The sequence below is a fragment of the Lasioglossum baleicum genome, chromosome 18 (assembly GCF_051020765.1).
Source record: "Lasioglossum baleicum chromosome 18, iyLasBale1, whole genome shotgun sequence".
NCBI classification, from domain to species: domain Eukaryota; kingdom Metazoa; phylum Arthropoda; class Insecta; order Hymenoptera; family Halictidae; genus Lasioglossum; species Lasioglossum baleicum.
Window position 1 is genome coordinate 2125045 of NC_134946.1, and position 17821 is coordinate 2142865.

Genomic DNA, 17821 nt, shown 5'->3' on the forward strand with positions numbered 1-17821 from the left:
AGCAAAACTTCCTCGATTATCGATCGGTATTCAACAGTCATTGATCGCCAGTATCGCCCCGCTCTTGAGAGATAAAAATATTCTTTGCGAAGACGTTTCATACATGAAGGTGCTGGACATACAAGCACAGGACTCATATGGCATGACATAGACTCGGCTTTCAAGGGTCGCATATTAACAGGTGCCGTTATCAATTCCAATTACATTGAACCTCTCATTGTCAGCTTCCTCCAGGACGAGAGGGAAATTGTGCTTGGAAAAATACGGAACGCTTTGGGAAAACATAAGTCTTTAAAAGTGAACGCTATGTTTAATGGTGAATTTGTGACAGGTGATCAACGCTCGCGCAAAAGTGTTGGCACAAAGAACTGTGAAATCGTTTACGCAACCGACCTCGAAGAGATGTACGAGCTATGCATCTTGGGGCCGATCCTACCGTCGTTGGAAGAATTTCAGGAACGTGATAGCGGATGGGCATTGTCGCGAATACTCAATCTTACAGTCGGTATCAACAAATTTAACCCGCTGCATGCGGGGTGTCAGATCAATATACCGAGAGAAATAGCGTTGAAGAAAGCTACAATTAATGTTTACTCCAAAGACAATGCATGCTTTGCATGGTCGGTGATGGCAGCTCTGTATCCAGCGACTGCTCACAGTAACCATCAAAGTTCGTACCCGGAATACACAACTGTCTTAAACTTTGAAGACATCGAGTTTCCCATGCTGCTGAATCAAATTACCCGGTTCGAAAAGTTGAATGATATTTCGATCAATGTATATGGTTTTGAAGACATCTTCGAGAAGAAAAAAAGGGTAAAATCATTTTTTCCACTTCGTATCACCAATCAGAAGAGGAATCGACACGTCAACTTGCTGTACATACAAGACTAGACCGATAGTATTGTGGGGCATTATGTGTGGATTAAGAACCTATCACGACTCGTTAGCGTACAGTTGAGCAAAAACGCTCATATGAAATTCATCTGTGATCGGTATGTACACATTTACAAAAGTATCATGGTATATTATAACACATGAAAATAATTTTTTTTCAGGTGTTTGCATTACTTTCCTTCCAACGAAAGATTGCGGGCCCATGAACGAGACTGTGCAGAACTGAATCGCTGCGCCATCATGTTACCTAGCGAGGACGATAAATGGCTCTCTTTCGGTAACTATATGTGGAAAGAACCGCTTCCATTTGTGGTGTACGCAGACCTAGAATGTACTCTGGAGAAGATGGAAGATTGCGGGGAGCGGAAACATCAATCACATAGAGTATTTAGCATCGCATATTATGTACATTGTTCACACGATGCATCTCTATCGGTATATCGATGTCGTCGCGATGCGAAGTGCGTCTCATGGTTCGTTGGAGAGTTAGAAAATTTAGCATATTTTGTTAAATGCGCTTTATCTAGTAATGTAGCCATGAAACAGCTAACAAATGAACAGTGTGAGGCATTTATCAACGTAGCGCATTGCCACATTTGTGACAAACTATTTGAGGGAAATGATATACAGGTGCGCGATCATTGCCATCTAACAGGACGATATATGTAGAGGCCCCGCATATCAAGATTGCAATTTAAATTACAAAAATTCGTTTTGTATTCCCATAGTTTTCCACAATTTATCCGGGTACGATTCGCATTTTATTATCGAAGAAATAGCTAATGCATTTGAGGGTAGTGTCGACGTATTACCAATAACTAAAGAGAAGTATATTTCGTTTACAAAAAATGTTAAAGATCGGGAATTAGATTCACGTAATTGTATTAAATTAAGATTCATCGATTCGTACAAATTTTTGAATACAAGTCTCGATAAATTAGCATCTTTTCTCGACACAAACAAATTGACAATTTTACGTTCAGAATTTCAAAATCTTTCCATAGAAAATTTCATGTTGTTGACGCGAAAGGGTGTCTTTCCATACGAATACCTCGATTGCGTAGATAAATTATACGATCTCTGTTTGCCGCCGCTCGAGTCATTTTACAGTTCGCTAACATGCGAAATCGTATCTGAACGTGACTATGCACATGCCGAGAATGTGTGGCAGCGTTTTAACATAAAGACCTTGGGTGAATACAGCAATTTGTATTTGAAAACTGATGTTTTGTTATTGGCTGACGTTTTTGAAAATTTTCGTAAAACTTGCATTAAGAGCTACGGATTAGATCCAGCATACTATTACACGTTACCAGGTTTCACGTGGGATGCTATGTTAAAACATACAAAAATTAGGTTTGAATTATTAACTGATATCGATATGGTGATGTTTGTCGAACGTGGTATACGAGGCGGTTTGAGCCAATGTTCCGGTAGACATGCGGAAGCCAATAACAAGTATATGCAGTCGTACGATCCACCGAAACCATCATAATACTTTATGTATTTTGATGTAAACAATTTGTATGGATGGGCAATATGTCAACCTTTGCCATATGCCGAATTTCAATGGGTTAACAACATTAAAAATTTTCATTCACATATCTTTGATTGCTGCTGATTCACCCATAGGCTACATTCTCGAGGTGGATCTAGAATATCCGCAAAGTCTGCATGATGTTCACGCTGACCTACCATTCTGTCCAACACGTGCTAAACCACCTGGCAAAAGAGAGGCCAAGTTGCTTGCAACGTTACACGATAAGCAGCGTTGCGTAATACACTATTATAACTGCAGCAGTGCACGCGCCACGGTCTTCGTATTACAAAGAATCATGTAGACGTAAAACTGGTGACACATTGGGATGGGCGACATGGTGCAGAGGCAATGATCGCGAAACCAAATTTCCACAGCCGCTGTGTATTTTCCGAAAACTTGGCTGCTGTGGAGTTGCGCAAAGTCATGGTGAAATTCAACAAACCAATCTATGTTGGTATGTGCATATTACATATATCCAAAACCTGCTTGTACGAATTTCATCATGAGTACATGGTTCCTCAATATGGTAAAACTTGTAAGGTAATGTACACAGACACCGACAGCTTAATTTATCATATTATGTGTGTGGACATTTATGAAACCATGAGGCGCCATTTCAATCGTTTCGACACAAGCGATTATCCGATAGAGAATAAGTATAATATCCCACTTGTAAATAAAAAGGTTCCCAGCTTGATGAAAGACGAGAACAATGGGATGATAATGACAGACTTTGTCGGGCTAAGAGCAAAAATGTATACATCGCGTGTTGATGGAAAATCTGATACAAAAAAAAGCAAAAGGTTAAAGTTTTGTTTGATGATTACATGCGATGTTTGCAAGATGAAATTGCTATGAGTCCTACACAGACATGTATACGATCGAAATTGCACAAAGTGTATACTATATCAGAGCGCAAAATTGCTCTCAGTCCATATGATGACAAACGGTATATCATACCCAACTCGACAGAAACATTGCCGTGGGGCCATTATCAAATTCCTTCGCAGCTATAAAATTGTTTATATTCAATGTAAATAGAAGATTATACATATATTGTCACCGGCCACAAGAAGAAAAAATTATAATGAAATTATAAGATAGATTTAAGTTTATAAAAGTATTGGGTAATTATTTACAAAAGCACCACCCTCTCCGATTTTGATAAAATTTATATATGATATAGATATGGACATTTTGAACAACTTTTTCCTTTTCCAATATAGGGGGGTCGCTTTTAGTTTTCGAGATATTTGCAAAAATCTATCGCGAATACTGTATTGAATTTTTCGCATTCCTGGACACTCCGCTGCAACGTAGACCTGTTTAGGTGCGGCGTTTGTTTACATTTTGACGCTGTAGAGATAAGAGAGAAAACAGGGGGGGGCGGAAAGGGCCAGCCTGACACCACACACACCCACCCAGTGCTTAACACGCACCCACTGTTTCTAAATTATACTCTAGATCAGGCATGCACAGGTGGACGATTTGGGAGCAGGAGTAATCGACCCTGCTCCTGAGCAGGGGTCGGAGCAGTGACCTTGCTTGGACGTATGGAAGGGGAACCCATCAATTGTAAACGGAGCACGAGAGAAGACGAGAAGAAGAGCGTATGAGAGTGGGGGCGGCGTCTACGTTGTTGTAGTCTGACCACTCCGGCGCGCTCTGCACTTCCCCACGCCCCTCCCACTCGTCTTCTCTCGTGCTTTGTTTACAAGTCACGCTTAGTGGGTTCCCCTTCCATACGTCTGATCTGCTCTGAGAGCATACGGGGAGCAACTTGGGAGCACGGGAGCTGCTCTGAGAGCAAAGAGCTGTGCATGCCTGCTCTACAGCGTCAAAATGTAAACAAACGCCGCACCGAAACAATCTACGTTGCAGCGGAGCGTTCAGGAATACGAAAAATTGAATACAGTATTCGCGATAGTTTTTTGCAAATATCTCGAAAACTAAAAGCGACCCCCCTATATTGGAAAAGGAAAAAGTTGTTTAGAATGTGGTGCTGCATAACATATATAAATTTCATCAAAATCGGAGAGGGTGGTGCTTTTGTAAATAATTACCAAGTATTGTAATTTGGCCTTGACAATAAAAAATTAATAAAGTAAATTAATAAATACAACATTCATTGTTCCCTGTATCATTTTTGTTTTATCCCTTCACCAACCCCCTGCGGCGTAAAGTTAAGTTAACAGTTAAGTAAAATTGAGTAGATAAAATTCAAAATTTTTGTATTTTAACGAGTCAGACTCTTTCTAAAGATTTTAACTCTAACAAATAAGATTGTCATGCCTTTCTTTTTAAATGAAATAAAATTTGATTCGTTTCTAATCAATATTTACATGAGCATTAAAATAAATGTAGCCGCATACAAAAAATATTAATTTTCTTTTCCCTTTTACGACGAGAATTTTTTTTTGCATAAAGACTAAATCAATGCACATGTAAAGAAAATGGTACGGCAAGGGGGGAAGAAGTAACATTCAATTTAGTTTCTATCTCTTGCAATCGATGCAGACAATTTTTATTTTGCATAAAGATCCGCAGTCTAGGAAAACTACTACAAATACTACAATAAATAAAATCTATAATTTAATGAGGTCTATTATATCGTTTCCCTCCTTGCATGTGTATTAAATAAGTAAAAAGGAAGAGAGTGCCCTGTATAACTAACGGCATTCGCCACACTAGTGCGACTGTGCTGCCCTCTTAAAACGGCCCGATCGGCCAGGATTGTGGCGAGAACGACTTGTGCCGGGATGGTGTCGAGGCAAGACTACGAGCCCACACGATCTTTTGTGGCCTGGCCAGATTCAAGCATTTTTGCTTACTGGGTTCGCTTCCATTAGGTTGAACAGGATCGTTGCCATCTCGTTTTTAGTAATGGTCTCGCGAGAGTGGAACGGTATCTTCATTTGTGATTCCTGAAATTTAAAGATAAATTGATTTATTTAGGTTTCGTACCAATTTTGTATAAATATGTACTTCAATAGAGAACTGTACTAAAACAATTTCTCAGAAAATTATATTTATAATTTTAATATTGGTAGATCTAGTGTTAATGCACTCTAAAACAGAAAATATTCTGCAAAATATTTATATATTTACCCTGAGCAGGAATAACAGGAGCTTGGAACTCCAACCAGTAGTCTTTTACTTTCTTCACAACCTTCGGCGTGATCTTCTTACATTCCAGGAGGTAAGCGAGGATACTACTGATCGAGTATAAACTCCTCATTTTTATACCATGGGCTTCGATGTTTTTCTTGCCACCCTGTTCTCTGTCAATCACTACAAAAGCATCCATCACCTTCAAGCCCTCTTTCCTTAGAGCTTCTGCAGTATCTATAATACTGCTACCACTTGTCACAACATCTTCTATTATTGTGCAATTGTCTCCCTCATCAAAGGAGCCTTCTATCAGTTTCATTGTGCCGTAGGCTTTCGCCTCTTTCCTTTTGATTACCATGGGATGTTGGAATCTACAGAGATCAACGTGGCCAATGGTAGAGCTGTGTCAGGTACACCGCAGATCCAGTGTCGCCAGAAGAGGGGAGTCACGGTGAAATGATGTATCCCCTCTCTGATGACCAGAGTAATATGTGACACGTTGCGCGTGCGCGATAGGGATGCAACAATGACATGACATTTAGCAAGTTTTAGGTTATTGCAGCATATCGTAGTTATGAAATGAATCATACGAATCGTTCTGCAGATTATGAACTTTCTTTATTATAAATAAATATTTTTCACCCAGTCCCAAATAGGCAGCAATATTACGGGATGTACAAAATATAATGCGGATGGAAAATCGGAAGGTTTTGCGTCCATCGAAACCAGGTGACTGGCGCAAGGAACTTCTATTGGTAGAATTTTACAACAATGTATTTTTTTGCCGAGGATAATGTAAACAGTAATTTAAATGAGGACAATATATATTATCAATTCACAAACGATTTCACCAAGCCTTATTTACATCATATACTGACTTTAACAAGTATAACATCGAATTTCAATGAAATGGAATTTTAACAGATAAAATCACTGAAAAATGCAAAAAATTGATAAGGGTGATAGCAACTTATTTTATTAAAGAGGAGTTTTTGTTTGATGACAATTTTGGAAAATTGAATGTCTACGATTCAGCTATATTATTGCCGCTGGAAGATGGTCAAAACCCAATGGTCATAAGCATCAGAGTTGATACAAAATTTAAAACAGAGTAAGCCAGAGAAAACCAACGAAATTGTAGAATTTTATAAAATAATACAAAACTTTTATCAAATTGCATACACAGATCGACAAAAACACTTCCATATAATGATGAGTTTGTAGAAGCATTACATTTTTTAAGTCCAGAGGTAGCGTTAGATAACAATAAACACATAGGGCAAGTAGAAACTATTCTAGAAAAATTTTCATCCAAAGTGGATTGTGCAAAAGCGACTGACCAATGGTTTTCATTAGCCATAAAACCTTCCGCAGATGAAAAAGAAAAGTTGAAAAAATTAAATGTCATAGAATTGTGGAGCACCGTTAGCAATTTAAAAGATTCACTAGATAATTTATTGTACGATGAAGTGGCAAAACTTGCATATATATATGCCTGTCACTGCCGCATTCGAATGCGGATGTCGAAAGATATTTTTCCACGATAACAGATATAAAAATTAAAAAAAGAAACAAGTTGAATACGTATATGGTTTGCTCTCGTACACGTGTTAAATTATATTTGCAATCGAAGCACCTTAATGCTTCCAGCTTCCAAGTACCGGAACAGCTGTTACAATTTATTAATAGCGACATGTACGATAGAGAACAAATACCACCTGAATTAACTGGAATCTTGTTTGCTGATGAAACTGAGAACAGCAGCAGTGACAGTGATACATGTTGAGTATTTGTTTTCTTATTTAGATGTGTGTGTATTTGTTTATTATTGTATTTTATTGTATGTTATATGAGATGTTATATGAGTAGAGTTCATTAATATGTTCATTAATATATACATATATTAATATTCACCGTCAATAACTCAATAGTTGTTGTTACCCTTTACCATCCTTTCCCATAGCGTATATACAGGGTGTCCCAAGACCCCTTCGACTCCGGGAAATGGGAGGTTCCTTAGATCATTTGAAGCAACATTTTCCTTTGCACCAATGTCAGCCGGGGCTTTGTTTAGGAGTTATTAACGAAAAACACGGACCAATCAGAGCGCGACCTAGACGCGCGATGGCACGTTCAGCCCGGCGCACAGTGGGTAAAATCGACGTTCTAGCTGTTCACGGGCTAAAAACTCAAAGTCCTCATATCGATTTTTAACGAATGCACAATGTTTCTTAAATGTCTATTACATTCGAAAACGATAATATTAATTAAAGTTATTAAAAACTCTCGTTACAATAAACATTCAAAGATCAAACTTTTTCAGATACGATTAATCACCGAAAAAATTCCTTATCTTCATAATGATGTCCTGGAAAACCTACTGAGGATTAAGTGACCAATTTTTTTTATATGAAGAATGTATATCTATGTTGAGAACGCACCAGGAACTAAACATCATTGTCCATAATTTATTATAAAAAAAAATATTTAATCAACTAAGGAAAATTGTCGAAGTTTTTCACCTTTGATAAGGGATAACTTAAAATGTCCGGGGATGTCCATGTTCTGACAAAGTGGAACATTTTCGGCAAGATCTCCTCTAAAAGATTGTGCAAAATTTAGTTCCAGTATAATCCATTATCCGAAGTTATGATAGTTTAAAGCGTCGCGTGACACGCGCACAGTGGTGAGTTCGATCGAAATCGTGGCCAAATTATTCATTATTCACACGAGTTTTCAGACATTTCCGGTGGTGTGACAAAAAAATGTTTCCTACAAAAAGTAATCAGTACACAGTCTTTTACAAATATCAATACAAAAAAATTTCCAAAAAAATTTTTTTCAATAAAAAATTGTGGTCACCTTCATAATTTATTCATAACTATATATTTTTTATTCAATAATGTTATAGCTGACGGCAAGACGAATCCAACGACCTATTTAATGTGGTCTTTATGTATTGAAATAATGGTGAAATAGGCGTGAACAGCTAGAACGTCGACTTTACCCACTGTGCGGCGCGCCGGGAGACGAGCGCGGTGTAACGCCGCGATGCCGCAACGAACAAGAGTTTCTCGAGATTATGTGAATCTTCCCCGATTTGGATGAGCTTTGGATATGTTGTCAAGACCATGATTCTGAACAACATTTCCCTTTACAGTTTTTGTCGGTCGGAAGAACTTTACTTGTCAATTCATATGGGTGGATCTCTTTACCCGACTTACGGCAACTTTACCCGAACGAGGGAAGAAGCAGAAACTGATTGTATTAAAAACTCACATATTCAGCCGTAAACCATTTGCTTCTTCGAAATGTGTGTCACCTTGGAAGCGGATATTTTGGCCATCAGAAGAAAGGTCCACGACTTTTGGGTACGGCGCGAGGTGCCGAACCTCGATAAAATATTGCAGGTGGTGAATGATGACGAGGAACTCCCGTCGTTCAGCCGATCGAGTTTACACCGCCTGCTGAAGGGGATGGAATTCCGTTTCATCAAAAGGAAGTGGAACAGCGCGCTGATAGATAAACAGCACATTGTCAGCTGGCGGCAAAACTATATCAAGAATATCAGGGAACTGCGCGAGGAAGGGCGTCCAATTTATTACCTGGACGAAACATGGTACAACTGCGGGGATGTTGTCAATAAATTATGGGTGGATACCACGGTCACTTCCCCGAGAAACGCCGAAGAAAGGCGGCTGTCGACCGGCTTACCTGCTCCCGCTAATAAAGGAAAGCGGCTCATTATCCTGCATATTGGGTCAGAGGACGGGTTTTTACCTGGGGGCCTCCACTGCTTCGAATCGAAAAAAAACACGGCCGACTACCACAATGAGATGAACGGGGACACGTTCTTGGATTGGTTCAAGAAAATTTTGCCCACGCTGAGAGATAGGGCAGTAATTGTAATGGATAACGCTCCTTACCATAGCGTAATAAAGGAGCCTCATCCAAAAATGATCTGGAAGAAAGCCAGAATTGTGGAGTGGCTGCAGGGTAAGGGGGAAACGATTGACGCGGATCTCGTAAAGACATTGCCGAAAAATATAGGCAGCCGGGCAAAACCTATGTTGTAGATGAGTATGCGAAAGAGCATGACAAGTTAGTATTGCGCCTTCCCCCTTACCACTGCGAGCTAAACCCAATTGAGCTCGCGTGGGCACAAGTAAAACATTATATAAGGACAAGAAACACGACATTTCAATTGGAGAAGGTCCGTGATCTTGTAAACGAAGCCGTGGAGAACGGGTCCCCTACAAACTGGCAAAATTACATTGCACATGTAAAGAAGGAGGAGAGATTTCGACAACTAGATCGGACAATCGACTCAGTTTTTGATGAGCAGGACGATTGGATTTCTGAGTCTGAGGGGGAAGACTCGGACACAGACGGACAGAGTAGTAATTAAATAGCTTGTAAATAGTTTTAAATAGCTTGTAAATAGTCAATTTTGTCATTTGTACATTTTTTTTAGATATCAATAAATGTAAATAGTCACGATTTCGTATTATCTGTATCTGTATAATTCAATTGTCACTTGTACATTTTCTTTTCTATATAATTCTGTATAATATTCTATTCTCTATATGCTAACCCGTTTCATTCCGATACACCGCGTATATGAAGACTCGCGTCGAGACAGTGGGGAGTGGGTAGTGGGTAGTGGAGTGGGAGCTCGGAGGCCCGCAGCAAGGCGCTGCGATCAGTCGAGCTGCGCGAAGGAAGTATGTTCTTAATTGGGACAGACTTTAATAAAGAAAGTTCATAATCTGCAGAACGATTCGTATGATTCATTTCATAACTACGATACGCTGCAATAACCTAAAACTTGCTAAATGTCATGTCATTGTTGCATCCCCATCGCGCACGCGCAACGTATCTCCCATTCGCCTCAATAAATCCCCGTCGCGCACGCGCAACGTGTCACATATTACTCTGGTCATCAGAGAGAGGGTACCTTGTATTCCCCTCTCGAGTGACGGTTCGGTCACTTTCTGGCGACACTGCGCAGATCTGCGATATGTATGCGCAGTCCTCGGAGAACGTCCACAGTGCCTTAGCTATAGTCGAGCCTTAATAATATCAAAGAATACAAAGAATATTAGAATTACACAAAAACATGTTCGATCAGTATAGAATTGTCGAAATCAATTACCATAACTTTCGGATGAGAGATTATCGACTACTACACTGACAAATATTCATTTTGCGCATTGAAGCAGTTATTTTATTTAATATAGAAATTATGTAGAAAGTGGAGTGCGAGTAACTGAATGTTAAATGATTTCGAATGCTACAATAGCAAAAGACTAATCCCGTAAACATGAGTTAATTTATTGTTAGAAAGGAAAAAATAAAAATACCATGATTATCAAGGTGAAAATTAACAAACAAACGTAGAAGTCCATTTACAATACTTAGACTGCAGATCTTTATGCAAAATAGGAACATTCTACCTGAATTGCAACAAGCTGGGGTGAAATTGTAAATATTTAATTTCTTGTTGAATATGTTTAATAGGTTAAAACTACTATAGTAGTACGTTTAAATAATTCAAATTATTTTACGCTGAGAAATTAGACCTACCCATTTTTATTATCAATACATAAAATCCACAGTGTAATAATATAGTATTTAAACAAACACTTACATGTTGGTCGCAGGTCAGCATGTTGTTTCTAAACCACATCACCGGCACAGACATTTTCGTAACAATTCCAAGTCAACACAATGCAACAAACGGGATAATTGTCACAACTTCGAGTTCTATTTGTTAAACTATGAACGGCACCATACTAAACTAAACGCGTGTTTACAAATAGAGTCGTCAGATCGCCTCCGTCATGTTGCCGTTGGAAAATCAACAGAGCCGCAACTTTGCCAGGTATGGATAACTAGTCGACTGATGAACGTTCCACAAATTTCGTGCCGCAAATGAACCAATCAACCCTGATGGGCCTCATTATACACCCTCATGGGTAGCTACCCCCACTACGCGCACTCTGGCCGCAAGGATTCAGATCCCTGACTGTGCACAGCATTAGGCTACTCGCCGCGTAATTCATTTTTCATTACAATCTCTGCTCTTCTGCCAACGTTTTGGTATCGAAATTTTTTCTACAGTGAGCTATCTGAGGTCGTGCAGCTGGCTGGAGATTCATCGGATCTATCCGAGTACCCAGAATCGATGACGATGTTCTCTCGTCGTTCCTGAAGAGGTTCCTGGACAGCGCACGATTTTTTCTGAAGGTTGCTCCCCATGGAATGTGCACGTTTTTGTTCTCACTGTCGCCCCTGATGGGGCTGACGCACGGAGACGAATCACCATTAGTTGAGAGTCCGACATCATGCTCAGAAGGCAGCTAGTCCTGGATAGTTTGCTCCTGGCCACCGGAATCCAATAAACGGATTCGTCTTCGTGACGATGTTTCTGCTCCGAAGCTTTGCTGGTGTCCAGGGACACCAAATAATTTTTAATCTAACCGCTTTTTGTAAGCGGCCCAAAGTGCCTGCTTGTATTCCAACGCGGCGGCCAACTTGTCCTCGGCCTCGGTGATACCTCTGCCAACGACAGCCAAGTCTGCTCCAGAATTCACAACCGATTCTGGAGTGTTGTATTGTTGTCCCAAGTCGTCCGAGCTTGGGGCAAGCTTCACTCCAGGCGTCAGTTGAATCCAGGCTGGATTAAGACATATATTATTGGACTGGCAAACGATGCCAGTGACCAAGTTTGAACTATGCGCGATCGTTAACGCGTTCGCTACGTATTCGTTGTTCGTTAACGCTCCTTCCGAAGACATCTGCGTTACTATGAAGATACCACGCGGTTCCTTCACATTTTCCAAGGCTTTAGTCAACCCGTATACAATAGTTTTGCCTGCCACCGCGTGCACAGTAACCATGTCTGCCCACTCCGCGATCTTGTAAATGCCGTCCCGATACTGCAAGGACACCGTGTTACCAATATCCGCGAACTTCCGGTCCTCCATTAACAGAAAATTATGCTTGCTAGCCAGATTTTTTAATTTATTTGTGAAATTGTGGCTGAAGTCTTCTACGATGTCCACGTGTGTTTTAAGGACGACAATGTGTGGTCCCACTAAATCAGTAATTTCCAAAATAGACTCTGCTTTCGTCAAATCCGCTGCCAAGCATAAATTTGATTCCTTCGCTTCCATTAGGTTGAACAGGATCGTTGCCATCTCGTTTTTAGTCTTGGTCGCGCGCGAGTGGAACGGTATTTTCAGTCTTGATTCTTGAACTTCAAATATAAATTGCATTTATTTAGGTTTCATACCAATTTTGTTTAAATATGTACTTCAATAAAGAACTGTACTAAAACAATTTCTCAGAAAATTATATTTATAATTTTAATATTGGTAGATCTAGTGTTAATGCACTCTGAAACAGAAAATATTCTGCAAAATATTTACCCTGAGCAGGAATAACAGGAGCTCGGAACTCCAACCAGTAGTCTTTTACTTTCTTCACAACCTTCGGCGTGATCTTCTTACATTCCAGGAGGTAAGCGAGGATACTACTGATCGAGTATAAACTCCTCATTTTTATACCATGAGCTTCGATGTTTTTCTTGCCACCCTGTTCTCTGTCGATCACTACAAAAGCATCCGTCACCTTCAATCCATCTTTCCGTAGAGCTTCTGCAGTATCTATAATACTGCTACCGCTTGTGACAACATCTTCTATTATGATGCAATTTTCTCCCTCATCAAAGGATCCTTCTATCAGTTTCATTGTGCCGTAGGCTTTCGCCTCTTTTCTTCTGATTACCATGGGGATATTGGAATCTATACAGATCAATGTGGCCAATGGTAGAGCTGTGTACGGTACTCCGCAGATCTGCGATATGTTTTCGCAGTCGTCGGAGAACGTCCACAATGCCTTAGCTAGTCGAGCCTTAATGTTATCAAAGAATACGAAGAATATTAGAATTACACAAAATTACACAAAGTTCGATCAGTATAGAATTTTCGAAATCAATTACCATAACTTTCGGATGAGAGATTATCACTCTTAAATCGAAGTAGATTGGAGTTTTCAAACCAACTTTGGTTGTGTAATCTCCGAATTTTATTGCGTCTATTTCGCAAAGCGCAACAGCTAGCTCCTTCAATTCTGCGTCCATGCCTCCCGAACACATGTGGCTCCCTAAAAACATGATACGCAGGCCGACCTTTAAGTCATATATTTCTTTTAAATCTCAATTCAAATTCAACTTTTAGTCAGTATATTTACATCTAAATTCAAATTCAACTTTCAGCGACCCAACTTAATTCGAACATTCATCTCTATATATAGTTTCATTAATTAGATTAGATGGCGATAGATACCTGACATAGTTAATGTGTTCAAATTCGTCACAGAAGTTCTTTTCCAATCAGGATGCTTCCAAGATGGTGGGCGACGATCAACCGTCGTGTTGTTTAAAATTTTAGGCGGTTTCGATCGTTTGTTTAGATTTCAGATACAACTCCGCAATGGCAAGACTCTCCAGAGATATCTGACCCTTTAATTCTGCCTCTGTCAATTGTCCCCTGTAGAAAAAGAATAAACATTAGAATGCCGTTCCGTTTAATACATATAATCAACTGAAGCAAATCCTACTCTTCAAATCACTAATGAATAGTTTACTTTATTAAATAGCAATCTTATGAATTTGAGTATAAAATAAAAAGAAGTTATTTTAATAAGAACAACGCCTAAGAAGGCAGTATCACTGTTTGTTTCTTTGCCATGTAACTCTCGAATACGTTGAACCTCGCGAGCATGTTTTCATAGAGGTGTGATAGTCGCAGGTAAACAGGTAAACATAATCAGTAAGTATAACGATCATCCAGAATTTACGAAAATACTAATTTTTGAGGTTAGCCGGAAATCATTTCACTTAGAAATCACGCTAGATTTTGTTATAATAAACATAGTATATCGAATATTTAACTTTTAATTACTCGCGTACAATACTTTCAGCCTCAAAACTTTAAATTTAGTGTTACAAGCGTGAACAAAGGTGCGTCGACTACTACACTGACAAATATTCATTTTGCGCATTGAAGCAGTTGTTTTGTTTAATATAGAAATTATGTAGAAAGTGGAGTGCGAGTAACTGAATGTTAAATGATTGCAAATGCTACAAGAGCATAGAACTAATCCCGTAAAAATGAGTCCACTTGTCAGTAAGCAAAATGCTCGATTTTGGACGGGCATCTGCTCGGCAGAAGCTGCTCGGCCAGAACGAAGACTCCTGACTTCTGCCTTCGTTCAGCCCGAGCAGCTTCGTCCGTAGTTCTGACAGCATAATGCCCGTCATCTGCTCGCCAGGCTGTGCTCGATTTCTGCTCGAGACGGCCTGGCTGACTGGGTTATTGTTGGAAAGGAAAATATAAAAATACCATGATTACCAACGTGAAAACTAACGAACAAATTTAGCAGTCCATTTATAATAGTTAGACTGCGGATCTCTATGCAAAGTAAAAGCTTTCTACCTGAATTGCAACAAGATCTGGTGTGAGATAAATATTTAATATCTTGTTGAATATATTTAATAGGTTAAAACTAATATGTATAGTAGTAAATTTAAATCCTTCAAATTTTTTTACTGTCAGAAATAGACCGACCCATTTTTATCATAAATGTATAAAATCCGCAGTCTAATAATAGTATTTAAAGAAACACTTACGTGTTGGTCGCACACGTTCCGTAAAAATCCGAAGACAACACAATACAACAACGGGATAATTGTCACAACTTCGAGTTCTATTTCTTAAACTATCTATAAACTGAAAATCAACAGAGCCGCACAGAGATCAACGTTCCACAAATTTCGTACCGCAAATGACGCACTCAACCCTGACGGGCCTTATTATATACCCTCAAGGGTAGCTACCCCCACTATGCGCACTTTGGCCGCAAGGATTCAGATCCCCAACTGTGCACAGCATTAGGCTACTCGCCACGTAATTCATTTTCCATTACAATCTTCGCTGTTCTGTCAACGTTTCGGTTTCGGGATTTTTCCTACAGTGACAGTAATTTTGGCAACTGAAAAAGAACGATAAAATTAAATAATTCAAAAATAAGTACAAGTCGCATAATGCCGGAGCTTTGTCGATTCATTCCTCTAACGTTTAAGAACAGACATAACATTTTTAATATTGAACTATACGATTTAAACTTTCTTGGGATGCTAGAGCAATTAGTTCACTGCAGGATGTAAAAAGGAATTTCTTCAAAAATTGCAATTGTTCGGAATTGTAGAGAAAATACTAAAAGTTGCATTTTACAAAGTTTTTATGTGGGCCCATATTGAAAAATTAAAAAATACATTTTGTCGATCTGTGTAAATTACTGTAAATTAAACATATTCTGAAAATTTCGTCAAAATCGGTGGACGCGACGTTGCAATGAGCTACAACAAACGTTTAAAGATGGTAAAAATTGCAGATTTTCACGATTTTCGGCATATACATATATCTAAGAATTTTCACATGTTTCAAGGCCTTGTCGTCTTTTCCCGCATCAACCTTTCGATTTCGATGAAACTTCCACAATGCATATAATTGATGCAGACCTACAGAATGTACTTTTTATTGTAAATTTTCAATATAGGCCCACATAACTTTTAGTATTTTTTCTACAATTCCGATCAATTGCTATTTTTTTTTTAAATGTTTCATACTCTGTAGTAAACTAATTGTTCTAGCCTCCCAAGAAATCAGCGAAAAAAACTCTATAAGAATGATCCAACAGTAATTGTTGAACATATTTGGTGTTGGACACTAAATCGGGAATCGAAAACTTTCTTCCAGCAGTTTTATTAAACAGGAACCTTTTTCCGTGTAACATTTTGTTTATTTTCTCGTTTCTCATTCTTTCATAAGCCCCTTTTAATTTCCCATCAGTTTTAACTCCATAAAGTAATATTTTATACTTCTGAAACATGAATGTTTTGAATGAGAAATTAGTTTGCTGCGTGATGTGAAAAGATATTTTTCCAGAAATTGTGATTGGCCGGAATTGTAGAGAAAATACTAAAAGTTGCATTTCACAACTTTTTTATGTGGGCCTATATTGAAAATTTAAAAGATAGTTTAAAAGATAATAAAATAATAAACCCTTTTTTGCAGCTGTTTTAACGTCGGAGCTGTTTTAACCCGAAAATGAAACATCTCGTTTTAGGTAGAATAATATTTCGTTCTATACGATTCTTTTTATTTTTGATGGATATGAAATTGATATACACACCGGGACAAAAAGATAGCACATCGTCTATTTTTCCTCATTTGGTACGTTAAACTGAAGAAAATGAATATTTTAATAGGTACTGAATATCATCCACAATATTTACTTGAATAGAATTTTCGAAATGAAAACGTAAATATTGGGGCACACAAGCGGGACAAAATGATAGCACAAATAACAGCTTTACATTTGTCAGTTGTGCAGATGTTACTGAAGAGTAAACATTTATTACAAAACGTAATTGTTAAAGTGGGTACTAGCTTCTCTCTCTTTCGTGCTTATTTAATAAAACAACATACTAAAGTGTTAAGAATGGGTCGTGGAAAAAAACTAATTGTATGTGAAGTACATACGATATTGAAATTAAAGGAAGCACAAGATTGAATTACAGAAATATCAAAAATTGTAAATAGATGCCGGAAAGTTATTATGAGTTTGTTAAAAAATCCTGAAAATTACGGGAAAAAGGAGAGTTCTGGGCGTCTAATTCGAGGATGACTGCGAGACAAATCGCTGAAAGTGTTGGCGTAAACACTAACGGAAAGAATGCACGTTGTGTTTTACAAAACTGCAAGCACTTGGCGCGAAGAGAATTGCAGAAGAAACCTTGGTTAAAGAAGGAGCGTAAAGCGTTTCGCTTACAATTTGCCGAAAACCATATAAATATGAGGACAAAACGGCCAAGAGTCATATTTACTGACTAAAAAAGATTTAATTTGGATGGTCCAGACGACGCGACGTAGGCTATTACTATCATAATTTGAATGAAGAACAGCAATTTCTAAGTCGTCGCCAAATGGCTGTGTGATAATTTGGGCCGATATTGGGTGTGTGTATTGGAGTAAAACAGAAATTAAATTTATGAAAGTACGAATGAATAGTGAACTGATTGATATTGAAATGATAAATGAACTTGATATTGACTGATATTGAAATGATAAATGAACAAGTAAACGCTTATGTTGTAAGAATTGCTGCAAATAAACACATTTTACAACAAGATAATGTCGCAGT

At 38.5% G+C, this 17821-nt stretch overlaps 3 protein-coding genes, 1 long non-coding RNA gene and 2 pseudogenes across 6 annotated transcripts; 4 read left to right on the forward strand and 2 right to left on the reverse strand.

The window, feature by feature from the left end:
- The first annotated feature begins 362 nt into the window (after positions 1-362).
- LOC143218199 (uncharacterized) lies at positions 363-894 on the forward strand. The gene has a single exon (XM_076443245.1). The coding sequence runs from the start codon at positions 403-405 to the stop codon at positions 892-894; it is 492 nt and encodes a 163-aa protein (XP_076299360.1). The 5' UTR covers positions 363-402.
- Positions 895-2893: 1999 nt separating this feature from the next.
- LOC143218219 (uncharacterized) lies at positions 2894-3453 on the forward strand (annotated as a pseudogene).
- Positions 3454-4937: 1484 nt separating this feature from the next.
- LOC143217930 (uridine 5'-monophosphate synthase-like) lies at positions 4938-16404 on the reverse strand. Of its 3 annotated transcripts, XM_076442672.1 has the most exons (7): positions 15246-16404; positions 13900-14103; positions 13554-13717; positions 12982-13465; positions 11199-12809; positions 5546-10620; positions 4938-5361 (listed from the first exon to the last, which is right to left on the reverse strand). In XM_076442672.1, exons 2-5 carry the CDS (start codon positions 13904-13906, stop codon positions 12022-12024), a joined length of 1443 nt encoding a protein of 480 aa, XP_076298787.1. In that variant the 5' UTR covers positions 13907-14103; positions 15246-16404; the 3' UTR covers positions 4938-5361; positions 5546-10620; positions 11199-12021. The 3 variants fall into 3 exon arrangements, with proteins under 3 accessions (XP_076298787.1, XP_076298785.1, XP_076298786.1); XM_076442670.1 differs by lacking the exons at positions 13900-14103; positions 15246-16404 and having other exon boundaries at positions 13554-13821; XM_076442671.1 differs by lacking the exons at positions 4938-5361; positions 5546-10620; positions 13900-14103; positions 15246-16404 and having other exon boundaries at positions 10930-12809; positions 13554-13821.
- On the reverse strand, positions 5251-5867 carry LOC143217838 (uridine 5'-monophosphate synthase pseudogene; annotated as a pseudogene).
- Positions 8860-9624, forward strand: LOC143217839 (uncharacterized). Its single transcript, XM_076442483.1, has one exon. The coding sequence runs from the start codon at positions 8860-8862 to the stop codon at positions 9622-9624; it is 765 nt and encodes a 254-aa protein (XP_076298598.1).
- LOC143217931 (uncharacterized) lies at positions 10445-12460 on the forward strand. The gene is made up of 3 exons (XR_013010938.1): positions 10445-11032; positions 11212-11432; positions 11672-12460. It is a non-coding gene; the product is annotated as an uncharacterized LOC143217931 (long non-coding RNA).
- Positions 16405-17821: the final 1417 nt, after the last annotated feature.